The 26,912-nt window shown below is 40.9% G+C and overlaps 1 protein-coding gene and 1 long non-coding RNA gene across 6 annotated transcripts in view; one reads left to right on the top strand and one right to left on the bottom strand.

Annotated features, from left to right (window-relative positions):
• The first annotated feature begins 3,809 nt into the window (after nucleotides 1-3,809).
• On the top strand, nucleotides 3,810-6,648 carry LOC116096328. The gene is made up of 2 exons (XR_004120955.1): nucleotides 3,810-4,765; nucleotides 5,544-6,648. It is a non-coding gene; the product is annotated as an uncharacterized LOC116096328 (long non-coding RNA).
• Nucleotides 5,814-26,912, bottom strand: part of Fyb2 (FYN binding protein 2) — a 116,828-nt gene continuing 95,729 nt past the window's right edge. The window contains exons 12-20 of one of the 5 annotated variants that reach the window (XM_031378032.1): nucleotides 25,073-25,136; nucleotides 23,902-23,997; nucleotides 22,253-22,284; nucleotides 20,525-20,585; nucleotides 13,142-13,228; nucleotides 9,535-9,628; nucleotides 6,980-7,136; nucleotides 6,860-6,893; nucleotides 5,814-6,585 (exon numbers count right to left, since the gene is read on the bottom strand). In XM_031378032.1, coding sequence (XP_031233892.1) covers nucleotides 6,573-6,585; nucleotides 6,860-6,893; nucleotides 6,980-7,136; nucleotides 9,535-9,628; nucleotides 13,142-13,228; nucleotides 20,525-20,585; nucleotides 22,253-22,284; nucleotides 23,902-23,997; nucleotides 25,073-25,136 — 638 coding nt within the window. In that variant the 3' untranslated portion in view covers nucleotides 5,814-6,572. Of the gene's footprint in view, nucleotides 6,586-6,859; nucleotides 6,894-6,979; nucleotides 7,137-9,534; nucleotides 9,629-12,890; nucleotides 13,046-13,141; nucleotides 13,229-20,524; nucleotides 20,586-22,252; nucleotides 22,285-23,901; nucleotides 23,998-25,072; nucleotides 25,137-26,912 lie in introns of those variants that run through there. The other 4 variants (XM_031378033.1, XM_031378034.1, XR_004120953.1 and 1 more) reach the window with 4 other exon arrangements.

Raw genomic sequence — 26,912 nt, 5'->3', positions numbered from 1 at the left:
CATTTATATGCACACATATGTACATTACAAGCTAGGATCTACATATGAGAGGCCATGCAGTTTTTGTCTTTCTAAGTTTGGGTCACTTAAAAGAATACTTCTAGGTCCGTCTATTTTCCTGTAAACTTCATTTTTATTTATAACTGACTAGAATTCCATTATGCATATGCAGCATATTTTCATTACCCATCAGTTGGTGGGCGTTGGAGCTGTTCCTCTTCCTTGCTATTGTAGATAGTGTAGTAATGAGCACAGATGTCTGTACATGTGTCTCTGAGGGTAGGAAATGGAGACCTTGGGTCAGTGCCCAGGACTGGTACATCTATCTGAGTCCTGTGTTTACTTTTTGAGAAACCATCACAGTCATTTCTGAAATGACTGTACTAGTTTGCACAGCCACTGGTAATGAATAAGGGTTCCTCCTCTCCATACTTTAAGGAGCGTTTGCTGGTGTTCTGTGGAATGGTTTGTGTGTGTGTGTGTGTGTATGTGTTATCTCTGCGTGTGTATGTATATGTGTGTCTCTGTGTATGTTTGTGTGTGTGTGTGTGTTGTGGTTTTTATCATAGTCATTCTGATGGGAATGAGATGGTCTATCAGAGTAGTTTTAATTTATGCTACCCTGATAGCTAGGGATGTTGAATACTTTTAAAAATATTCATTGATAAATTCTGGGTTACTTCTGGAATACATTGAGTGATCTAGGAGTTCTCTTAGAATTTACTTATCTATAAAGTGGACACAGCAATGTATAAACTCAAGGTCCTTAGGTTTTTCTCTTAAGGTATAAATGATATATATAAAATATTGTCAGATGCTTGACCAATACAGTGTGTTAATGAATATTATTTCCCTTAAAAGATAAAAGTAACTATTGGCTGTCTGTATCTCTTCTCTTGAGGTCTGTCTGTTCATTTCGTTAGCCTATGTGTTGGTTGTTATATTTCTGAGTGTTTAATTTTTACAGGTATTTTTCAGTTCTGGATATTAGCTCCTTATGTGAAGCATAGGTGACAAAATATTCTTATTTTATAGACTGTTCACCCTGTGTGATAGATTTGTTTTGCTCTGCAGAAAAACAAACTAATTTCACCCAGTTCCATATATTAGTTTGGGGGGTTTGTTTCTCTTGGTAGTGGAGCCCTGTTTTCAGAGTTCGTTGCTATACCTATATTTTGAAGTGGTTTCTCCTAGCAGGTTCAGCATTTTAGGTTTTATATTAAAGGCTTTGTTTGATCCACTTTAAATTGCTTTTTGTACCGGGTGAAGTGGTGTGGATTTAACTTTATCTGCAGGTAGATGACAGGGTTTCCCTCACCCCTTTTGAACGGGATGGCCTCTTCCTCCCCTCTCACTGTGTTTTTAAACCTCTGTCAATAGTTAGGTGGCCATAGTTACTGGGGTTATTTCTGGGACCACTGTTCTGTTCCTCTGGCTCACGTCTGTTTTTATGCTCTTCCTAGGCTATCCGTGTCCTTCCAGCTCTGTAGCATGGTTGGGAATGTAGGATGTAGTATGATGCCTGTCACTGTGTTCTCTCTCTTCAGGCTTCCTGTGGCTATTTATGTTCCATTATGAATTCTTGTATTCTTCTTTCTGGTTCTGTGAAGAATGACATTAGAATTTTGATGGGACTTGCATTGAGTCTGCAGATTACTTTTAGTAATATGATGGCTTTTACAATATTCTGCCATCCCGGGAGTGGAGAAGACCTTCCGTTGTCTAGCGTTTTCTCTCAGTGTCTCAACGACCTCATTTAGGAGACTTTCACATCCTTCTTAAGTTTATTCCTAGGTACTTTCCTTTTTCTGGAACTATTGTGACTAGGATGTTTTCCTAATTTCTTTCTCTGCAGTGTCATTGCTGGTATGTAAGAAAGGTACTGCTTTTTGTATATTGATTTGTATATTGCCAAGTTACTGAAAATTCTTTTTTTTAAAAAAATTTATTTATTTTATGTGTATGAGTACACTGTAGCTATACAGATGCCTGTGAGCTATCACGTGTGTGGCTGCTGGGAATTGAACTCAGAACCTCTGCCGGCCCTGCTCTCTCCGGCCCTGCTCTCTCCGGCCCTGCTCTCTCTGGTCCTGCTCACTCTGGCCCTGCTTGCTTTGGTGTAATTCACTGTAGCTGTCTTCAGATGCACAAGAAGAGAGCGTCAGATCTCATTATGGGCAGTTGTGAGCCACCATGTGGTTGCTGGGATCCGAACTCAGGACCTTCGGAAGAGCAGTCAGTGCTCTTACCCGCTGAGCCATCTTGCCAGCCCCCCTGAAAATTCTTATTAACTGACTTTATTTTAAATATAGAGTGGTATAGAATCAAATCATCTGAAAATGGTAATTTGATTTCTTCCATTTTTAAAATATGTTTTTATTGGATATTTTCTTTATTTATATTTCAAATGTTATCCCCTTTCCCTGTTCCCCCTGCCCCGGAAACCCCTTATCCAACCCCCCTCTTCCTGCTTCTTTCAAGGTGTTCCCCCACCCACTCACCCACTCCTGACTCACTGCCCTGGCATTCCCCTACACTGGGGCATCAAGCCTTCACAGGACCAAGGGCCTCTCCTTCCATTGATGCTCGACAAGGCCATCCTCTGCTACATATGTGGCTGGAGCCATAGGTCTCTCCATGTATACTCTTTGGTTGATGGTTTAGACCCTGGGAGCTCTGGAGGGTCTGGTTGGTTGATATTGTTCTTCCTATGGGGTTGCAAACCCCTTCATATCCTTGAGTCCTTTTTCTAACTCCTCCATTGGGCACCCCGTGCTTATCCAATGGTTGACTGCGAGCATCCACCTCTGTATTTGTAAGGCTCTGGCAGAGCCTCTCAGGAGACAGCTATACCAGGCTCCTGTCAGCATGCACTTCTTGGCATCCACAATAGTGTCTGCGTTTGGTGGCTGTATATGGGATGGATCCCCAGGTGGGGCAGTCTCTGGACAGCCTTTCCTTCAGTCTCTGCTTCACACTTTGTCTCCATATTTCCTTTTGTGAGTATTTTGTTTCCCCTTCTAAGAAGGACTGAAGTATCCACACTTTTGTCTTCCTTCTTTATGAGCTTCATGTGGTCTATAAATTGTATCTTGAGTATTCCAAGCTTTTGGGCTAATAGCCACTTATCAGTGAGTCCATACATGTGTGCTCTTTTGTTATTGGATTACCTTACTCAGGATGATATTTTCTAGTTCCATCCATTTGCCTAAAAATTTCATGAAGTCATTGTTTTTAATAGCTGAGTAGTACTCCATTGTGTAAATGTACCACATTTTCTGTATCCATTTCTCTGTTGAAGGACATCTGGGTTCTTGCAGCTTCTGGCTCTTATAAACAAGGCTGCTGTGAACATAGTGGAGCATGTGTCCTTGTTATATGTTAGAGCACCTTTTGGGGTATATGCCCATGACTATGGGGACCTTTAGAAGTTGGACTAAATGTACTTTTTAAATTATGCTATGGCTAGATATGGCTCCCATAGACTCATGTGTTTGAACAAGCCTATGGAGGCCAGGGAGGGGAATGTGATGGTTTGTATATGCTTAGTTCAGGAAATGGCACTGTTGGGAGGTGTGGCCTTGTTGGAGTAGGTGTGACCTTGTCCCACCTTATACCCTTATCCTAGCTGCCTGGGATCGAATATTCTGCTAGCAGCCTTCAGATGAAGATGTGGAACTCTCAGCTCCTCCTGTACCATGCCTGCCTGGATGCTGCCATGTTCCCACCTTGATGATACTGAACTGAACCTCTGAACCTGTAAGCTAGCCCCAATTAAATGTCATTGTCCTTTATGAGACTTGGTCATGGTATCTGTTCAAAGCAGTAAAACCCTGTAAGTAAGACATACAGTGAGTTAATGTACAAAATTGTGAGTAGTTTTACGTGCACACACATATTACTAAAATATTGACAAAACCAAAAACACAACACAAAAAGACACAGAATAAAAACATGAACTAACCAATAACACAAAATGAACAGAAGGTGACTAAGCCTTGCTAGTCCATACTGGAAAATGTTTCAGTCCGTACTCGGGTTATAGCTGCTGAGGGTTGTGTCCTTCCTTGCCAACACTGCCCCTGCATGAAGTTCAGCTGGAGAAACGAGACAGCAGATTCTTAGTCACACCTGTGTGGGGTGGCTGTGGTGACCTGGCCTTGCTTAGGTGACAGCAGGACTATGGGCTTGGGTAAAGCTTTGGTGAGGGCAATGAGCTCTGGGGTTTTGGGGAGTAGAGGAGACCTTGGTGGCACAGGCTGACCTCCGGGGTGACTGACAAGCGCCAAAGCCTTGGGGAATGTGCATGGACTGCTAGAGTGATGCCGGCAAAGCCGTGGGATGCTCATGCCAACTTTAAGATGATGGGTACAGCCACTACCTTGGGCTAAATATAGCTGCACTCTTCCCACTGTAGAAAGATTTTCAGAATGTAGCACAGATTCTGCCACGTGTTTATTATGATTGGGTTCTACCAGTCCTGAAATTTCCCTCTTCTTTATAAAGATGACCCACTCATTGTTCAAAGGTGTGTTGTTCTATTTTCATGAAAAATACTCTAATTTTTCTACTATTCTAGGTTTTTTGTTTTCTTAAGATTTGCAAGGACTTGCTTTGTAAAACTGCTGAAAATAATGTGCACTCTGCAGGTGGAATATTATGTGGATGTCTGTTCCATTCATTTGAAGTTTACTTGTTTATGTGTCTGGTTGACTGTTGGTGAGAACAAGATGTTGAAGTCGCCTACCAGTATTTCTATATGGAGGTCAGTCTATGCCTTTCTATCCAGTTAGGTCAATCTAATGAAATTAGGTGCACCGATATTTGCTGAGTGTATGCTTAGATTTGTTCCTGGGATCAAAATGAAGTGACACTGGTTACCTCCTGTGCTGGGCTTCAGTTTTGAGTCTGATGTGTCAGACGTCAGTCTGGCTCTACTTGTTTGTTCCATTTGCTTGTGCTGACACGTTAAGGCTGCATTTGTCTTTGCCTGCTGAAGTTCACTTCCGAACATGACAAACAGATGAGCCCACACACAAACAACCTAGTGGGCTCATTTAGTGTTCTTCTCTGTACATGTGTGCAGGGTTGAATCCTATCAGGGAGCTTACTCCTATAGGACAGAGTCCCCCTCAGCAACCATCGATTGCCTTCATCTAAGTGTGAGGGCTTTGTGAAATTTCCCTTACTGAATATTGCAAAAAAGTCTTTTTTCTCTATAATCTGTAACCCCACTAACCCTGACTCCCCCACCCAAAACATTGGCATTTTTTCTTAGCCTAATCCTTGAATGGTCCCAGTCTTTAGAAGTCCTCCAGGCAGCACTTCCCCCCAGACTCAGTGCATACTATTAGTCTCAATTTCTAGACTTTTCTAGTTTCTGCCTTTCTTTCAGACCAAGCTTTGCGCCACTTTAGCTGTAACCCCTTTCTTAATCCTTAAGTCATTGCGTTTATGTGTTTAGTTTTTCTATTTGTGGTAATGTACCTGCTTTATTCTATAAACTTAGAACTCTGTAAATACTTTTGATTCATCTCTTTTAGGATGAAATGTCTGTTATTGGCACATGCCATTGGAACCATGTAAAGGAAGATGGAAGACCACAGAAGCCTGAAAAGTAGATTTAAAGTAGAAGGATGGTTCTGTCAGGAGAAAGGTTCCTTCGTGCCTTCTGCTAAAGCACAATTCTTCACTCGTGAATGTATGCCACATGAACGCAGGTGTCCTGGAGGACTGAGGACGGTGCATCATCTCCTGGAGTTACAGATAAAGTGACGACTGCATGAAGACCAGGAAATGAGCTTAACATGTAGTAGTTTAAAGCATATGTAGATTTTATTAACATACAGTGCATATCAGGTAGAACCAGAATCTTACAACTCTCTAGTCTCTACTTACTGTCACGTAAATACATTTGAAATGCATTTGGATGTGTTTTAGCCAACAGAAAAATAATTTTCCCCATTTTAACATGATACAACAAGTATATATTTTCACATTTTTGTTAACTATACTTAAAACACTTCTAAACAATAGTTCTGGTTGAGTTAGAAAAGAACCCCCCAGCCCCCAAAACAAACTTCCCTTCAGCAGTACTTGTCTTCCGGTCTTTCACCTTGGTTAAAAAACAAACCAAGTGATTATGGCTCAGGTGGTGGTGTCATCGGCGTTTAAAGGAACATGGTCACATTATTACTACATAGAATTCATATGAAATGTAGATATGCACCAAGAAGTTACACACACAGTATACTGACATTAGAATTCACTCACCATCTGCCCAACTCCCTAGTTCTAGAAGGCGAGATTTCTAACGTGGGCTGTGTCTCATTAGGCACGTGCTCGCGTACTAACATACTGCTTCCTATGCTCCTGAACCAGCAGGAACATAGACATTGAAAGGCAAACTTTTATGGAGTTGAGGAGTTATTGACTTGTTGAGGGTTTTTCTTCTGAGTTTCTGACAGAAGTTTGCACAGCCCATCTCATTTTGAGGCAGGAGTTGAAAGTGCTGTGGGGCCGAACTCGCAGCTAGGACACATCCTGGCATCACGTAGACCTTCTTAATGAGATCAGCCCTGATGCCTGGGACAGAAAGGAACACATGCCAGCATTATGAAATACGCGCTATCAGAACAGTTAGGGGATCGAAGGCAATTTCAAAAAACTGTTTACAAATGGGCTCTGCATACTAGTTTGGTAAGTATACTGGAAGTCCAGTGACACAGCCTCCTCTGATGCAATCCCAGACAGAGCACTACATAGTTTCCAAATAAACTCTGGTCCCTTAAGATTAAAATATACAACATTACATTAAGTACCTGGAACTCATGAGTGGATATAAAATTAAACAACTTACTTGAAATCTAGATGTTCAATGAGCACATATCCATCTGTAGAAACAAAACTCACTTTACTAACCTGAGAGCTCTAAAGAAAATTCTTTAATATAAAGAAAAAAATTTCAACATAAACTCACATTTGCCTTTGGAATTGCGACATATCACTAAGTTTTGCTCAGTGGTGTCGATGACTTCCAGCTGTTCTCCAGGAGTTATTGGCAGATCAAATATTCCATTTCGTGAGTTACTGGAACACGCTACAGCTCTGTTAATGACCATGATTTCTTTACCATACTAAAATGAGAAATTACTAGTAAGGGCATGCTTGCATGGTTATTATAACAGAATTAATGAAGGGTATAATAAATATAGTAACCTCAAAATATAGGATACATGGACAAAATAAATGATGGGGATATTACAGTGGAACTCCCTTAAAATAATAGTAAAATCCAAAATAAAACATTTGTCTAATGTGATTATATTTTGAAACTTCTTTCACATTCAGTAATATATATTAGACCAAGTCCTGGTGGGTTAGAATATACCACAGTTGGTATGCTGTAACAACAACAAAGGTACCTCCCAACTCAGGAGAGGAACATTTAACAAAGTTGTAGGGTTGGTTGGCTTTCTGTTTCTGCATGATGCTCCATCCTCACCTTTTCACATGTGCTTAAAAATGGCAATAGTTGGGTATAAGGGGGACAGACCCACTCTCCATGTCTGGTGAAAGACAAGCATTTGAGAAGGAGCAGCCTCTGACTGGAAATTTGGTTCCTAAACCCACAGGATATTTTCTTCCTGATGAGCTAGCCTCTACAAGTAATTTACCTTGTCATGCACTAGGAAAGGAAGCTTGGGTCATAGATGTCCTTTGCCAGATTAGAATGGAATGTCTTCACTTACAGCTTCCTCCTGAGCTAGCTAAGGGTGCTCCTGCTTCCCCCAGAAACCCCTTGTTGTGTTTACTAGAAGTCCTCAATGGTTTCTTCAGATCTAATGTAGGTCACCTAATTACAAAGTTCTGAAAACTCTATTGCTTTTTGGATGAGATCCACATGTTTTTAGCTTGCTGTTAGAGGTCCTTGGCACACTGCTATCCTTGTTGCTTTGTCCCTGTCCTTATTGAACACCCAGGAAGCCCCATGAGACTTTGCAAACACACCCTGCTTCCATCTCTCCAGGCCTTACTTTAGCACACTTGTTTTTTTTTTTTTTGTTTTGTTTTGTTTTTTCTACTTGAAGTACTCATCTGCCAGTGACCTCTCAGACCTTTGTGACTGCCATGAACAGAACTTACTGTGGCAAGTATACTAAACATATTTGTATTGTAGAGCTTAGCAAACACACTGGCTTTTATTTTTAAGGAGAAGCTTGTGTTCCTCATTTTTGTACCTGCAATTCTTGTCACCAGTGAAGTATACACTGTATTTTATTTGAGCTGGATTGAAATGGCGTATTTTTTCCTAAAGGTAACCAGAAGCTCCTCAGGTAATTAAGGATAGAGTTAAATTGCATACCGAGATGGGCTATCTGTCCCATGTGGGATACTCAAGGGAGAAAGTGCTAGATGGATTAAAGGGTCTTTGCAATCAGAGTTTGCTATCCTGTTGGTTTGATCTAATCAGATAACATTATCACCTTGGGCCAAGCAGATGACAGCAGTGGTTAAAGGTTCATGTACAGTCCTATCTGTTCACTTTCAGAACAGTTTGTGATGTATATGAAGCCTGAGGTAGTGGCTCTGCTGAGCACATGGATGTGAAGACATAGAAGGTAGCTGTCTCAGAGAAGCTTAGTGTTGTGTAATGAATTGCACAGAAGTTGGCCCTCAGGGAAGCAGAAGAGTAATCCCTTTAACCAGAAGGTTTGAGCAGGTCTTTCTGGAATGAGAAGATGCCTCACTTGGTTCATGGTAAGTGAACACAACAGGTGGAGAAAGTGGAGGGGGCTCGTCACATGTGTGGTAGACAAAGTTGGCGCCTAGAGGAAGGAGCTACAAAGTGCAAGCTCTCTTAGAAACAAAACTATGAGCAGTGTTGGCAAAGCAGAAAAGAGCAGAGACAGAATGTGAGGAGAGAAAACAAAGATTAGCTGTGGTCCTGACTTGAGGGAACTACCAAGAAACATTTCTGGTAGAGCTCTGGCTCTTCTTTATAGAATTTGTCTCTCTTCATCTGCTACAGTGTGTCTCTTCTTTATAGAATTTGTCTCTCTTCATCTGCTGTCTAGTGAATGGATGGTGATAAAAATGTTTCCTGAATTCAGAAGTTCTCACTTAGGCAGAATGTGAAATCAGGAAGGCGCACTTCAACTTGGGAGCGTGGAAAATGTTCCATAGACTCTTAATGAAAGCTGTGAGATGCTGCTACCATATTCCTCGAACACGACATGTCCACCACACTGGGAACTGAAATATGAAAGGTTCTCCTTCCAAACAGTACTCTACTAATGAGCTGAGGGAGTGAGGTTTGAATATGGCCTTAACCAACACTGTAGAAGGTTTAAAAGATGGACTAGCAATATATGAGGACATGCCAGTATAGGAATGTATGAGACTTAGACAAAAGATCATGTCTTTATGTCAGAGTGTCTGAGACACCGCAAGCCAGTGGAGCCTTCAGGAGTGAAGGTTTACTTGTCAGTGCATTCGTTTTCTGTTAATTTTTACTTTCAGAAGAGAACATACCTGAAATCTTTCTCTGAAGAGTTTTTCCTCTTTTTTCATTCTATTCTTTTCTAATTTTTGCTTCTTAGTTCTGAAGAAATGTCTGGGAGAAAAACTGTCAAGAAATAGCAAGGGTAGATAGAGGTAAGTGTAGAATGACAAACATCCTACATTTTTGAGTCTGAACTCATCTTGCTTCAGGATAAACTCAGGTACATGTATTATCTACATACACACACACACACACACACACACACACACACACTTCTATCTGTATACATCCCTCTATTAGAGCAAATTGTCATAACTTTTGAAAAAGGTACTATCAATGATTTTTCTGTTTAATACATACATATGTATTTTTCCCAGTGCTGAATCTCAAACCCAATGCTTCATATATACCAAGTGAGCATCCTACTACTGAGCTCTCCCTAATAATATTTTTATAGCAAGCAAGCATGGAATAAAATCAACACGATATAGAGAGAACGGTTGGGTGCAGGAGGAGCAATGGAATAGGAGAAATAATGTGTTTTATAGAATAGTAGGTGCATTATTTAGCTTTCTTTTTCTGTTGCAGTGAGAAAAGACCATGACTAAGGCACTTTCCAGGGAGGAAGTGCCTATTTGGGCTTACAGTTCCTGGGGGGTTAGAGTCTGTCATGGCGGGAACTGGCAGGCACAGTAGCTGAAACAGCAAGAACCAAGCAGAGAACTAGAAATAACCAGAGTCTTTAAACTTTCAAAGTTAAGTATGACACCACTCCCAAGTGTCATACTTCCTTCAGCAAGGCCACATCTCCTAAATGTACCCAAACAGTGCCACCAACTGGAACAAAGTATTCAAATGCCTGAGACTACGGGGGGCATTTATCATAAAACACCATAAAAAGGTAACTGCCTTTTTTTTTAAAAAAAAAAAAGATTTATTTATTTATTTTTTGTATATGAGTACACACTGTAGCTGTACAAACAGTTGTGAACCTTCATCTGGTTGTTGGGAGTTGACTTTTTAGGACCTCTGCTTGCTCTGGTCAACCCTGCTCACTCCAGTCAGCCCCCCTCACTCAGTCCCTGCTCACTCCAGCCCAAAGATTTATTTATTATTATAAATAAGTACACTGTAGCTGTCTTCAGATACACCAGAAGAGGGTGTCAGATCTCATTATGGGTGGTTGTGAGCCACCATGTGGCTGCTGGGATCTGAACTCAGGACCTTCAGAAAGGCAGTTGGTGCTCTTACCTGCTGAGTCATCTCTCCAACCCAGTAACTAGTTTTTGACAACATGTTTAACTATAGATTTTGTATACTTTCAGTTTTCTTTATAAAACAAGAGTTGGGGTGATGGACTGTACCCTTGAACCATGGGTCAAAACAAACCTTTCTGTCTTAAGTCAGTTTGGGGGATATTTTATTATAGCAATAGGAAATGTGAGGAATACATGAACAGAATTAAGAATATACAGCAAGATGCAGCAAACATGAGTGAGACTAAGCAAATAAGATGAGCAAATCTATAACAGAAGCTGACTGGAGCCCCTCCCTTGTCTTGTCTCCTGCTTTACAAATGAAGTTTGTTTCTACTTAGCAGTTTCACACATGGACAGTCAGGGTAATATCAGCCAAGTCATGTCAGTTTTAATGAGAAGTATCTTCTCTATTGGGGTGTGTCTTTGCAAGATTCTAGTCACAGCCACATTCATTGCAGATTACTGTGGAAGCATATGGCAGAGTTTAACAACCTGAGACCGTACCATCAGCTACAATGCACCTGACAGTTTGAGACTCTTACCACACATACACATCTCTGGACAAATCTCCATCATACTGCATATACTTCCTACTATGAATGACCATCAAACTTAGAGTGTATTCAGTTATACTTTGCTTGCTTATGTTCTGCTACAGCAATGGAAAGGAAGATCTGCCCTGAACTGGCTTTGGGTAAATATCTGATGAGGACAACCATGTCCCTAAGTGAACTTTTAGGGAGAAGCCCTTATTTGCTATTTTATACTCATCCCATAACTGGGTACACACATGATTAAAATCAGATGCATTGTGGGATGGACATGCACAGGAAATACATGATTATATTACCCAATCTAAGAAGATCACTCAAACTACACACCTGTGAACAGCTGCAACCCGCCCCACTTGGGTTTCATATAAAGAAGCCTCAAGCAACATCCCGTGGTCTTTGAGGTCTGCTCCTCTCTTATAGTGTAATCTGACCTATTCTAGCTTTTTGCTTTGAATAAATTTCCCTCAATGCTTTGCAGCATGTGTCGGTGTTTATTGTTTTATTGAATAAGACGCCAAGAACCTGGAAATATCCTTCTTCGCCCCTGACCACTGGTAACAAACAATACTATTCTCCACGTCCGTTCTTGTAAAAACAAATCCATCTGCATATCCATTACAGAGATATCTTTCTAAATTAATCATGCTCAGATGACACCCTTCAGGCCATTGAACTACCTACAGCAAGTGCCAGTTCCATTACCATTATACATGTTTCCTCCACATACAGTGTCTATTTAGGCCATGCATGCCTTTGTATTTGAATATTCACCCATTTTTGTACTTACTGGTAGAATAAGCTGTCAGTTAACCAATATGGAAAACACTTTACTTATTGGTAGAATAGTTGTCCCAGAAACCATTATAAAAGGATCCGAGAAACTTATCCATTGCTCTTCAGAAACAATGATAGCCTCATCAATGCATTTTCAAAGTGAGAATATAGTAAGTCAATTTAACTAGAAACTTGTTGCCCCAAAAGGCAGACGTGTATTGATGACAGATAACACTGTGCTGTTCAAGGACTCCGAGACCTTCCTGACACTGCACATGTTTTTTTCTTCAGCTATGCTATGCAAACAAGTATGTTTAATGTAAAAAAAACAAACAAACAAAAATCAACTTTTCTTTTGGATACATCTTTCCAAATTGGTAAAAATAAGCTTAAGGGAAGGGCTGCCATTGCCACTTTGAGTTTCAATTTGCTAAGGACAAATGTGACTTCTCTTGGTATTCCTTAAGAAAAACCATAGGTTTCCTGATGCAAACCAACCACTGACAATTTAATAAGGATTTCCCCAAGAAGTTTGTCAAAGAAAGTCCCCCAGATCCTGCATCTGGGAAGGGGAGCATGTTTAGAGGACTTGGCCTCCCTGAGTGGCCAGTGCAGTCTGCAGCACACAGAGCTCTGATGGAGTGCTCTGATCACATTCTAACTGTAGTCATAACTAAACTTACATTTTAGCAAAGTCAGTTCTGGTTGATATTCTGTTTAAGCTCTATCCTTCTGGAGGGATGCTCCTAAGGTCTAAAAGGCAGGAAGACTGTAGGTCCATCGTTGTTTGCTAGGGGCTACCTCCCATGCTTTCTTATTCCTCATTGATGGAGAGTAGGGCACAGGTTGGGGATGGGTGTTAGGAACTGTGTATTTATACCTTGGTCTCTTTTATCTCCTCTCAGTGGTACTATGAAGCAAGTGTTGCTAGTTCTCAGTTGCAGGTGAGGATCCTGAAAATCAAAGTTAAGGACTTGCCTAAGGTCCCACAGCTGGCAAGAAGTGTAGAAATTGCAGTAGTGGAGTTGTAAGTGCATTTGTGTTCTTACCTTTTGGATCCAAGGCTGCCTTTCCCCCCATTTTTTCCCTTTGGTTTCAAAAACTTAGTCTTCCAAGTTTTTACTTTATCTTCATCTCTGGGGAGAAAAATGTTTTGATCAAGTATGTTAAGATTCAACTAGTAAACATTTACAAAACCCCTAGTGTTTCCTAGGTCAATGACCAAAGTAGTTTAAACATCATCTAGAAATCCATATTCACACACACAGCAAGGCCATACAGTTAGCATCCTAATAGCTCTACTGTTGTTACTTCATTTACAAAAACAACTAGGCCACACTGGCCCACAGGACAAAACCTGTTGACCTCTCAGTGGCCCAAATTTGAGCTCACCAGAGACAAAATTAGCCAGCTTGTAATCATACCTATCCTTTCTGAGCCTCAGGAGTTTTTTGTTTTTGTTTTTGTTTTTTTCCTAAAATGTGAATCCTGCTAGTAAACTTACAATTCACTAATAGCTGAGGATGCACCTCACCCTGGTAGGAATGGCTAACATCACCAACCATAAATGCTTGTGAAAGTACAAATTAGCATAACCATTATAAAAGTAAGTGTGAAGGTTTTCGAAGAATTCAAAATTACCACATGACCCAGCTCTAGCACTCTTGGGCATATACCCAAAAGACTCCCTGTCTACTACAATTATATTTGCACATCCACATTCATTGCTCCAGTATTCATAATAACAAGGAATTAGAACGAGATAGATATCTATCAACAGATGAATGGATAATCAAAATGTGGCATGGGGGCTGGAGGGACAGCTAAGTAAAGAACCTAGTGCAGTTCCCAGCTCTCAACTTCATGTAACTTCAGCTTCCAGGAGATCCAACATCTCTGGTCTCCGAGGAGACCTGCACTTGTACATAACCACACACAGACACATTCACATAATTAAAAATGACTCCTTTCTTAAATGTGGTACATATATACAATGAAATTTTAGCTATAAATAAAAATGAAATTTGTGGGACAATGGATAGGTCTGGAAAGTATAATATTAAATTAGGTGACAAAACCTATGTTCCCTCTCATGTGGTTCCTAATTTGTGGTGTTTACATGTATGCATATATGTAAAAGTAACTTTTATTTGCCAGATATAATTGTCTCAGAGCCTTACTGCTGAGTAAGCTCATCCTTTCTAGTTCTTTCTGAACTCTGGCTGGCTGGTTCAACTCAGCTGTTCTGGCCCAAAATTCCCTTCAAAGCTAACTGATTCAAACTGGCTTCTCTTGGCTTCTGCTGAATTTCTCTGCTTGAAAAATCTACATCTGAATCTATGAACTGAACTGTACCAACTGTATGAACGGAATAGAACTGAATGGAATTACATGGACTCAATTAAAACTCAATGTGTTCAACTGAACTACACCCAACTACACTCAAGTGAACTCTACTGCATTGCCTGAACTAATTTACCTCCACTCATTGAACTGCCCTCTACCCCTGATTCACTCTGCACTGTTCTTAAGGAGCTTCTCTTTCCCATCTGTTCATGCAAGAGTTGGATGTATCATATCTCTGCCTCATTCTGTCAAATCTTACTCTGATTCATCACTTTGTCTGCCTCTCAATTAGATGTCACTTTCAAACATGACTGATTCCTTCTACAAACTAACTTTATTTCCTCTGTTAGGTATTAAAGATGTGTAGTAAGGGCTTGTCTGTATTCCAGCGAGATCATACTGCAATCCAGGGCATGTCTGCATTCTAGCTGGATTATATCTTTGGATGTGACCCCTTGCCAGGGCAGCCATGTTGCTGGATTAACATTACTCTACATGAATAGATAAGTCCAATAATCTAGAATGGAGACTAAGAAAATAAAGAGGTGCTGATGAAGGGGTGGGGCAAAAGACACATGGAACATAAAAGGAAAAAATGGAGGGGGGCTACAGAGGAGGGTGAGGTAGCAGAGAGGAAGAAGGTTATAAGAGGGGTGGGGACATAGAGGTTGGTAGAGGTGGGTGGAGAGATGATCTACTAAAACACACTTCAATAGAAAATTCTGTTAATGCTATAATGGTATCAAATACTTTGTATGCTAGTTTATAAAATAATAAAATAGGAGTTGGATAATGGCTCAGTGATTTAAGAACTATCCAGTTATCTCTAATGTTGACAAGCCTAAATACTTCAGTAACTGTACTAGGAAACCTTTAAACACAATGATACATATGTTAGAAACCTTACATTTTCATAGATGCTATGTTTTGATTCCCTTTAGATATGCAGTTCTAGGGACTGAACTCTGGTCTTGGCACATGCAAGGCAAGTACTCTACCACTTCACTACATTCCAAACCACGAAATTTGTAGGGAGCTACAATGAGAGCAAGTACAGGCTGGGCAGGTACTGGCTCTCATGTTTATTTTTCTTTACTAAAACAATAGGTCCAAGTCTTTAAAGTTTTTGAAGCAGTAGAAAGGAAGAAGAAATAGGAGAAAATGCAGCCTCTCCCACCATGCCATTAGGATAGAAGCAACCACAGAGGAGAGGCGAGAACCTGGAAACAGACCTTCAGGTGCTGGGACACTTGATTTGACAAAATGGCATTGCAAGTTGCTGGGGAAAATAAGAGACATTTTTCTGTATAGAAGAAAACAACTGCCTGTCACTTGTTAAAATAAAACTCAATTCATGCACTACTTGATGCGCCCTGGTGGTCTAGGGGTTATGATTCAATGTTCTCACCACTGAGGCTCTGATTCGATTCCTAGTCAGGGAAGAAACCCTGTCTTGAAAATAAAGACCCCCCCCCAATAAAAGCAAAAAACCAAAAAACCCTCAGTTTAGGTGGACCTAAGGATTGAGTTTAAAAGGCAAAGCTGCAACTTTTAGAAGAGAATATAAGAGAATGTTGAGCGAGGTAAGAGAAAGTTCTCTAAAAGATATAGAAAGAAATAATAAAAAGTGGTAATTTAAAGATACATTAAGAATTTGAATTTCTGTTCATTGGAAGACTAGAAAGGAAGTTGAGAGTGCTAGCCAACAGGTGGAGATGATGTAGTAATAAATTGACATGAGAGGGAAAGAGTTGTATCCAAAATGAATTGTTTTAAAACCTAAGAAGAAGAAAAATACTGGCAACACCACAGAAAAGTAGTCAAATGCTATGAACAGAGAGTATAGGAGCAAGACCCGAGTGTTCGTAACTGCACTGAAGCATGTTAGTGATGCAAAATTCCTATGATGTGATATGAATTACAGACACCAATATGACAGAAATAACTTCTTTCTGTCTGTGTGTTAATGTGGGAGCCAGGGCGAACCCTTCTGTGCTGGGATGGCACTTGTGAATTTGTATTCCATGTTTGGTCTGTATTTCCTCTTTCAAGTACACACAGGACTACAGAAATCAGTATCTGGGGAAGTACTGATCCAGATCAAAATCACTTGGGAGCTAGATGCCTACCAGCAAGAGAATGGCTTACTGTGGCACATGCATAGTGGAGTGGTAATCAAAGGGCAGTAAAAATGAAGGCAGCATGGCAACACAACAGTAGATGTGAGGGAAACCAAAGTTACAGAATTCAGTATAAGGGATGAAGTCATTTTTACAATCAAACAATTTTGTCATCTATAATTTGATATGTTTTTGTTGTTGTTGTTGTTGTTTTGAACAAGAAAAGTACAAAAGCAGAAAAGGCACTCATCCTGGAGGAAACCAGTGTGTAGGTGAAGGGTGAGCGGGTGAGCAGATGGTTGTGCAGGTGTTCAGGTGAGGGGTGTGCAGGTGAGCAGATGGGGGTATGCAGGTGTCCAGGTAGGGGATGAGCAGGTGAGGGGTGTGCAGGTGAGCAGATGGGGGTATGCAGGTGTCCAGGTAGGGGATGAGCAGGTAGGGGTGTGCAGGTGAGCAGATGGGGGTATGCAGGTGTCCAGGTGAGGGATGAGCAGGTGAGGGATGAGCAGGTGGGGGGTGTGCAGGTGAGCAGATGGGAAAATGTAGGTGTCCAGGTGAGGGGTGAGCAGGTGGGGGATGAGCAGGTAAGGGGTGTGCAGGTAAGGGGTGTGCAGGTGAGCAGATGGGGGTATGCAGGTGTCCAGGTGAGAGGTGAGCAGGTGAGGGATGAGCAGGTAGGGGTGTATACAGGTGGGGGGTACAGGCTGGGGGACATGCAGGTGGGGAATGAGCAGGTGGGGGGTGAGCATATGGTGATGAAGATAGTATTGGCCATATTCTAGTTCTTCTTTGATAGATATGAGCTGGCTGGTTTTATTGTGCTTTATAATGTACTGTTACAAATAGAATTTATTTTTCAAGCAAAAAGTTTTATTAATTTAACTTGGTATCACAGGGCTATTGTCTGAAAATTCCAGAGCCATCTTCCAATCTCCTATCATTCTACATCTACTTATGTTCTCATTATATGCCTTATGCTCCAACAAACTTGCTTTAATTTTGTTTGTTTTTCCCCAGAGAGAGCTTTTACCCTGGCTGGTCTGAAATTCACTAAATAGCTCAGGCTAGACTCAAACTCCCAGGGATCTACCTGCCTGTAAGTATGCATAATCATACTCATCCAAGAAACAACAACAACTACGGTTACCTTCTTCTCCTCCCTTCCTCTTCTTCCTCTGACCTTCATTTGTTTGGTTTGCTTGTTTGTTTGTCAAGAAAAGGTTTTCAGTCCTGGTTATCCTGAAACTTGCTGTGTAGAACAGGCTGTCCTCAAACTCAGAGTTCCACCTGCCTCTGCCTCCCAAGAGGCGCCACCACCTGGCTTCAAGAAACTTCTTAAACACAATATTGGTCGTCTACTAGCTTGTTGCCCTGTTTCTCAGCTCTCCGCTTGCCCCCAGCTTCCAACTGTCAAACATGTTTTTCACTGCTTCAGTATAGACACCAACACTTGAATAGACAGAAAAGCTACCGTCTTGAGATTCCAGATTATTATTCCAGTTTTATAACAAGTCCAACTTTACACACAGCATTTTGGTATCAGGCCACATGATTTAGATCTGAAACCACAATGCATAGGATCCTGGAGTTCTAAGAATACAAGAAGGCATAGTCAAGAAAATAGCTTTTCATAGATATGAGAATAATGCTTTCATTAAAAGGGAGTATCCAAGCCATAGAAGTGAGTGATCTACTATAAGTTAACATCAAACACCTCCTAATGACTACTGAGACTTAGAAAAAAAAATCTGACCTCAAAATATAAATTGTGATATCATTTCTACTATGATTGTAATTAAAGTCTTGAGTATGGATGAGAGAATTCTAAAAGCCACAAGGAATCCAAACCTGGGGGATCATTTGATCAGCTTGGGAATCTAAGGCAGAAAGATCCCAAGTTCAAGGCCAGCTTGGGCAATTTGGCAAGGATTCAAACCTTGAATAAAATAAAATGACATAAAGTAATGAGGGCGGTGTAGAATGCTTCTCACATACCTGTATCTCTTTCAAAATATTCTTGTCCAACACAACCAAATTCTAGTGCATAATTGGAGAAAAATTGTTCCTCCCCCAAATCAAGTATTATGTCTTGTTTGGGAATTACTTTACACTCGAAATCTGGCACCAAGCAAGAATCAGTAAGTATTAGATGAATGAATTAATAGCATTGGAATACTTGAAGGTTTGAAATATTGGACAGTTTTGGAGTTCAAGGAACTCCCAGTAGTGTAGAATGGGGTGGGGGTGGGGTGAAGGTGAGGCTGAGGGTTGTCAGGGGCAACATGAACTGCATTTTGAGAACAATGCATAAGGACTGAATGTTTAAAGCTGGTGGACTGTAGATTTTGTGACATGACTGTATTTGTTAACTAGCAAAATGGCCACTCAGGGACTTTTACAGGAATCTATTTAAGAAGCAACATGGATGGTGGCCATGATTGTGATGGTGAGGAAGGGGAAGTGAGAAGTGTCAGAGACATTAGAACAAAACCGTGGGACAGCAGGCACAAGAGCTGAGGAAATCAGGGATAAAACCTAGGGACAACTGTGTTTCTAATCACTACCATAGAGATTAGAAGTCAAGTGTGGATAAGAGAAAACTATATTCCGCATTATCACGAACCTCCTGAGCTTAGGGCACATTGTTCTCCAGGGTTACTGGAACTCAGAAAAACAAAGCTGAACTCAACATATAATTTTTGATATTTTGGTTATAATTAAAGTCTTGGGGTAGCTGAGAAAACATTAAAAAAAATATACAGGAGGGAAGGCTGGGGTACCACACCTCTAATTCCAGCCACTTGATAATCTAAGGCAGGAAAATTCCAACTTCAAAGCCAGCTTGGGCACCTTAGCAAAGCCCTGAATAAGATGAAATACATAAAATGGAAGGGTATGGGCACTGTGCAGTGTCTGTCCAGTGTGCAGGACAGACAGAGAGGACAGTGAGCAGTGCCTGCCCAGAGAGGACAGTGTGCAGTGCCTGCCCGGAGAGGGCAGTGTGCAGTGCCTGCCCGGAGAGGGCAGTGTGCAGTGCCTGCCCGGAGAGGGCAGTGTGCAGTACCTGCCTGGAGAGGGCAGTGTGGAGTACCTGCCTAGAGTGGAGTGCCTGCCCAGAGAGGACAGTGTGGAGTGCCTGCCTAGAGAGGGCAGTGTGGAATGCTGCCTGACATAACAGGAGGCCTCACAACAATCCTTATTCCTGCAAAAAGGGAAAAAACAAGGGATGTTTGAAGGGATAATAGAACTGTTGTAGTGCATCTGAACAGTTGATACTTAAGGCATGGGTGGGAGAAGAAACCTCACATGCAAAGCTTAAGACAAGCCAAGAAATGGGAAACTGTTCCATGGAAACTTGGGGAGACTTTTTCCTTGTAATGATTGCATGACCAGAATTTTAAAGCACTGTAGAAAAATTCAATTATGGTATGATGTTAAGGATATCTCTTGGTTTAACAAAGGCTTATCAGTAGCTTTACCAAGACAGCAGGAGTCCCGGCACAGTGATCAGGAACAGGTGACTGAAAATGAGAGGCCCCCATCACCAGCTGCTCGGTGGGATTGAACTGCTGATGACAGCCAGGAACTGGGAGGGGCACTGAGTCTGATGCTGGCTTCCTTTCCCACAGACAGCAATGATAGTGATTTAGTCCTTGAAAACTGTTCTATCAAACAGCCTTGCTATCTGGCATTTTTCAGTGTACACAAAAGATTACTATTTGAATGTGTTGAATATTTTGAGACTCAAAGATAAGAAACACAGACTCTGAAGCTCCAATGCCTGTGACTTGGCACCATTGTTGAGTCACCAGTGGGAGAGTAGTCATTGTTTTTTCTTCAGAACAGAGGGAATAGCACCTCTGTCCAGTCTGTGAAGCACCTGCCTCTCTGACTGTATTTAGCAAAGAAAGCATCAGGCAGTGGCTTGGTGCCCCCAGGGATGGCCAGTGAAGTAAACTGACTTACTTTGATTCTTTCTCACGTATATCCACATCATCATAGATGATACCATCCTGAGAACTAGGTCCTAGGGCACAGACAGGATCAAAAAAATTATTAGCTATGCATCATACACCTCTGGCTTTCCAAATTATACACAATGACCTAATTATCCAACTGTATCCTCAAGCCTTTTATCTGATTACATAGACAGGCTGGAGCAAAATGAGTCTCTTTGGGGAAGAAACTCAACTGAGGGAATAAGAAGCAGTGAGCTCGCTGAGCATCTGACCTGCATATGCATTTACATCAATTTGATTTCGTTGAATTGTAAGTTGTTCCATTTTCTGGAACTGAAAAATGATTTATACTGCTACAACATTGAGGGGACTTTTCTTAATACCTATTGGAGGGGAAATGGGAATGTATTTGCTGGTCTCCACCTACCACATACACACACACACACACACACACACACACACACACACACACACTTGTTTCCTTATTTAATAACACCCATGGTTTGGAATAATTGTTTCTTTAGAATATAATTGTCTTACATTGAATCTGAGTTAACACATAATGATAATTAGTTGTTTCTAGCTTATAATGTTCATGCTACCATGCAATATAGACTTCTGTGATTTTTAAATGATTCACTATTTGAAAAACTTTGGGGCAATTTGATATATTCGTAATTCATCTTGCAGTATTCATAGTTACGCTTAGCTTTGCTAATTTCTCTCAGTCCCTTTAAGCTTTGGGTGGGGTATAGATTCAACAGCCCATATTTAAGTGCTTTGGACAGAACGTTTCAGACATCAAACCGTTTTGGATTTTATAGTATTTGCATAAACAGTGGGATCTATACAGATTATATCTTGGAAATAGAAGTCAAACACAAACTTGAAATTAGTTAATATTTCATATGCACTTGCTCCATAGATCCTAATGGTAACTTCATATTTTACTGTCAGACGTAGAAATTTATTCTGTCAGCAATAAAAAATTTTTCATTTTGGTGTAATTTTGGTTTGTGGTTTTAGGGATTAGAGGTAATTCATCTTTAAGATGAATTCCTATTCTAAGTTGCCTTCTGAGTTTTTTATGATAATATTTGAGAGAGCTGCAATTTTATCAGGTCTATATAATCTTTGTCTTTAATTTGGCAGCTTATAATTCTGAAATATATGTTTGAATCACCGAGTCACAGTTATTAATGAAAGTAACTATATTTCTAGTGCCCATGAACAAAAACCATGAGCAAAGTCACACAGATCTTGTTTATTGGCAAATTCCATGTACTGGACATGTATTGAGAGCACCCTATGTGTCAGGCACTGTGATAACTTATATAACCAGTGACCCATTTTTAATCAGCTAGTGTGTGGATTGCAGCATGCTCATACTCAATTTATCATGCCTTAATCTGGCTAGCAAATCCACCAGAGCTGTGCAGATCAATGCAGAATACCTAAACTTCATAGTCAGACACACTTGGGTACAAATCCCAATCACAGAGTATGGATATGCGTCCTAGAAGCCTCCTAAAAAGAGAGTAACATCTATTTATGGAATTGCCAGAAAAAAGTTTCTCATCCCTCCAAAGCAGGAAGCACTGCTGTTTGACATATCATCTTTCATTCTGATGGGTCCATTTTTTCACTGGGAAACCAGTGTTCTTCCCCTGCCCCTTAATACACCAATCCTGAAGACAGCAATGCTGGTGGGCAACAGCAAGCAAATGGCACTTACCTAAGTCAGGCATTGACATGGAAAATCCATTGCTAATGAGGAAAAGACAAAAAAAGGTCAAGGAAAAAAGTCATGCTCATGAGCAGGCAAATCCCAAATGCCATCCTGGTGGCAGATGCCTGCCTGGTCCAGATGTCATCCTGATGGCAGGTGCCTGCCTGGTCATCCTCATGGCAGGTATCTGGTCTAGACGGTATTTCTAGGCAAGCCTGTCAAGTGAGACTCTTGCAGCTCTGTTTTGATTGTCCCTACCCCATTCCAAATGAGCTCATCCATCCCTGTGGACTGTCAGTAACTCAATTCCTACCTAACTAATCACCCAGGCGGCCTTGCAGCCTAGACCTGCATCCACAGAATCCACAACTATCTGTTAGTCTTCTAAGAGTCAGTCATATATACCAAATGAGCATGAGGAATGAAAAAGAACACTGTACAGACAAATCCATAAGCACTCTGCATATACTGCATCCTTTCTGTGTTTCTTAAGCCAAAGGAAGACTTGCACAGAGAACCTCAGTCAGGTGGAAATGGAAGATGGCAACCTTCCATTGGGATAGAACATGGAATATAGCTAGATTTGGTTCTTGTCTCTTGTTGCTAAGGAGGTCACATGGAAAGAGATGTGTGATAGGAAAAGGGAGGGAGGGAGGGAGGGAGGGAGACAGAGACAGAGAGACAGACAGACAGACAGACAGACAGACTTGTGTCTGTTCAGCCTTTAATTTCAAGTTAATAAATACTACAGGTGTTTTTGTATTAGCCATGAGCCAGGCTCTTATGTGTGATGAGTAAGATGATTGGAGACAGTTTCTGTCCTGAAGGGAGATAGAAAATATAGTAACGGAGTGCTCTGTGCTGCAATGGAAAGTACAGTATCCACACTCATGTCTGGTTGGATGTCTTGGGAGATCTAGCTCCTGCAGACCACTGAGCTTAAAAATCACAAAACTGCAAGATCTTACAATTGGGAAGAACTTGAGAGAAGAATAGCTTCATACTATCTGAAATGTAGATGATTACTTGGCTTCATCACAAAGTGCAGATCTAGATCTATCGATATTGATATTGCAGAGAGAGAGATGTCTCCAGAGGCTACACAGTCCCCTTCCACTGCACCCACAAGGGAGCCAAGTCTTGTAAACACAAATGGAAGAAACTCCTCTTTCTTTTACTGCTTGATAATTTGGAACCTTCCCAAAGACTAATAGTGGAGACATGAGGAGACAGGGGGTTCTAAGTCCAAGATCTTGACATACATAGGCCTCATTCAGGTAACCCATGTCCATATCACAAGCATACCACTGCTTTCAAGAGAGACAAAGTAAATATGGACAGGTACACAAGTAAGACCACTGGAGATTGTGTGGCCAAGAGAACATGAAACGAACTACTAACATCATGTTTAGTGCTAATGACACAGATGTCAAAGATGACAACACGGTTCCATTCTGGATCTTGCTTGTCTATTCTGGTAATTTTTTTTCTCCTCACTAGTTTCTTAGGGTATCATGTAATCAGGACCTTTATAGTTTTAGGTTCTGATTCTCTTGTCACTGGTGCTGAGAATTGGATGCAAACAATATCCCATGTGTCTTCAAGGCCAGTGTGTTGATGGCATCCAGGGAGAAAAGCTAAAGGGGACAGTTTACCTGATAATTTCCTTTGACTTGGTTTTCTTCATTCCGAATATGTTTTCTTTCCTGAAGATCTGCTGCAATCTTCTCAGTGCTGCCCTTCCAGCTACTCTAAGAGGAAACACAGAGCATTTGAGAGAGTACTAGAACTAGGAGACAATGCTGTTGGATTACTAAGGACCAGAGACTCCAGCCTCACATCCAAAGGAAGGAAGCACAAGGAAATGCCTGAGCAAGTAGGAGTGAGGTCTGCTGAGATCCTGCTGAGATATGAAGCATATCTGAGGCAAGCACGAATAGAGTGATTATAGTGTGTACAAACACTCATCTACCACAAATAGTGTGCTTTTTCTTTTTGTAGAGATTATGAAGCAAAATCTTGCTTTCCCAGGGAGAAAATAACCTAGGGAAATGCTCCCTCTAAATGGTGCTGGAGACACACCAGAGGAATTACTGGCTCCTGAAATTGCCATCACTGATTTTTAACATACTCATCAGTAACTGAGTATACAGATGTGGTGACATGCTCCTGGGCCATCTGATGATGAAATTCTTCTAAATATCCTTCTGGTTTAGGGGGATGGAGATGAAAAGGAGTTCACCCACATAACCCACATAACCAGCCAGGATCACTGTGCCCTTTGTCCTCAGACTTATTACTGTTGAACATACTGTCTTCTCTCTTTCTTTCCTTTTTTTTTTTTTTTTTTTTTTTTTTTTTTTTTTTGCTGTCTATAATTAAACTTGACCAAGGCTGCTCATTTGAACAAATGTTGTTGGCAACATCAGTGGGTAAATCCCAGAGTCTGACTAACTCCCAAAGACAAGGGCTTAGTTAAACTTATTGCTTTGTTCCTCGGAAACCAACTATAAAGTCAAGGCAAAATCTATTGTTATTTACTTTCCCTGTCTCAACTGCTTCTTAACACATCTTATAAAAGTTCTCTGCTCTAGAAAATGGACATTTTGCTCAAAGGAGAAAGCAATGAATCTTTAATATTATGGTATGTGATTGTACACAGTAATGAATATGCTGCCGATTGATAGTGCAGTATTTCAATAGCTCATCATCCTTCTGTGTAATCTTGCCTCAACAATGGTGGTGGAGATGGGGCCATGTCTTAAATCCTAGCTTACTAGATAAACAGGAAACACCTTCAGCCTACAATCCTAAAAAGACACTCACTCTGTTTTGGGGTCATTATTCTTTGCTTTGTAGATATCTTCATACATTTCTTCACTATTTTCTTCTGAAATTAAAACACACACAAAAATGAATGAATCCCTATGAGCTGCCAAGTACTTTCAACTTTATTTAGCTAAATGGTTTTGTTGAAATTATGCAAGTTTCCTTAAGCATGTGGTAAAAAAAATTCATAAACTTATATAAAGGTTTTTATAAATGAGAAGAATTGGGTCTATCTTCTGCCTCTAATTCCATGTAGGATCTGGTTCAGCCAAAGAAAGCTATTTCTTAACAGATCCCTTTTACCCTCCCTCCTTCCCATGGTTAGTGAGGAACAGCATGCTAAATACTGGGAAAGAGAGGACACCCATGTATGCTGAAGAATATCTTCCTTTGCACCAGTGTAACACATAAGCTTAATATACTTAGATGGATGCTGAGTGCAGCCTGGAAACCAAGTCTAAAAGAAATAGTATTGGACTCAAAGAATAAATGTTAAGATTTCAAACTTGACTGGAACACAGAGCGCATGAAGAGTTCCTCAGCTTCTTTGTACCTCTGTTCTCTCATTAAAGGTATTAGATTTAATGTTCTCTGAGGTTGTTTCTACATGTCAAATTTCTGGATTCTAAGGAGGATGCCTGGAATAGTAATTTGATTAGTCCGTGTGTTTATGTATGTGGTGTGTGTGTGTGTGTGTGTGTGTGTGTGTGTGTGTGTGTGTGTTATATTACAGGTAAAAAGTGTCTCATTATTTAGCCCAGGTTATCCTGGAACTCCCTGAGTAGGTCTAAGCAGAAAATGGGAAAGAAGATAGGAGAAAGGGTGGGAAAAGGAGGGATGGGTAATCAAAACTATGGATTTTTTTTTTAAATGATATGGAAGCCTGCTATTTATAAGTTATTAGAAAATACTGCTTAAAAACAAAGTTGGAATGGAGGTGTCATCTGTAGTGGTTTTAGAATAGGCCCAGAGGCTCATACATTTGAGTGCTTAGTCACTGAGGAGCGGAACTGTTTGGGAAGGAGGCGTGGCCTTGCTGGAAGAGGTGTGTCTCTTGGAGTGGACTTTGAGGTTTCAAGATGCCATGCCAGTCTCAGTGTTCCCCTCGCTCCCCAGTTTCTGTCTCTGTCTCAGTTTCTCTCTCTCTTCACCGTCCTCCTCCCTCCCTCCATTTCTCCCTCTTCCTCCTCCTCTCCTTCTTCCTACTGCCTTTGGATCCAGGATCCAAAGCTACAGCTTCAGTGCCATGCCTGCTTGCTTCCTGCCACGATGATCAAGGACTAACTCTCTAAAACGGTAAGCAAGTCCCCAATTAAATGCTTTCTTTTGTGAGAGTTCCCTTGCTATGGCGCCTCTTCAAAGCAATAGAACAGTAACTAGGACATCCTGTATGGGATGCTTTTCCCCAAAGCCATGGGTTATTAAAGAAAAATATCAGTGCTAGCTATGAGATACCTCAGAGTTCTCAGTACAGTACAAGGTACTTTCATTGTTCTTGGTTGTCCAATGGAAATTGATGGTAAGACTATTCCCGAAGACACCACACTTTTGGTCATGACAGAGAAATCAAGCTAAAGCTGAGAGAGATACTTTCCCATCACTGTCTAGCTTTGTGGTGCCAGAAGGTGCTCTGTAGCCTACTGATGGGGAAAAGTCATCAATAGTGTTCCAGCTGTGAATCCTGAAGGCTACAATATGCCCTGCTGGGCCTGACACACCCTCATGATGGGTATGGTGGTAACTTACCACTTTCTGATTGGTTTTGATGACTACTTTTCTTCTTCTTTTCTTTTATTTTTTTTTTGGTTTTTTGAGACAGGGTTTCTCTGTATTGCCC

Source organism: Mastomys coucha, unplaced genomic scaffold (assembly GCF_008632895.1).
Source record: "Mastomys coucha isolate ucsf_1 unplaced genomic scaffold, UCSF_Mcou_1 pScaffold18, whole genome shotgun sequence".
NCBI lineage: Eukaryota > Metazoa > Chordata > Mammalia > Rodentia > Muridae > Mastomys > Mastomys coucha.
Note: the sequence above shows the minus strand (reverse complement) of the source record. Positions and strands in the feature narration are given on the sequence as shown.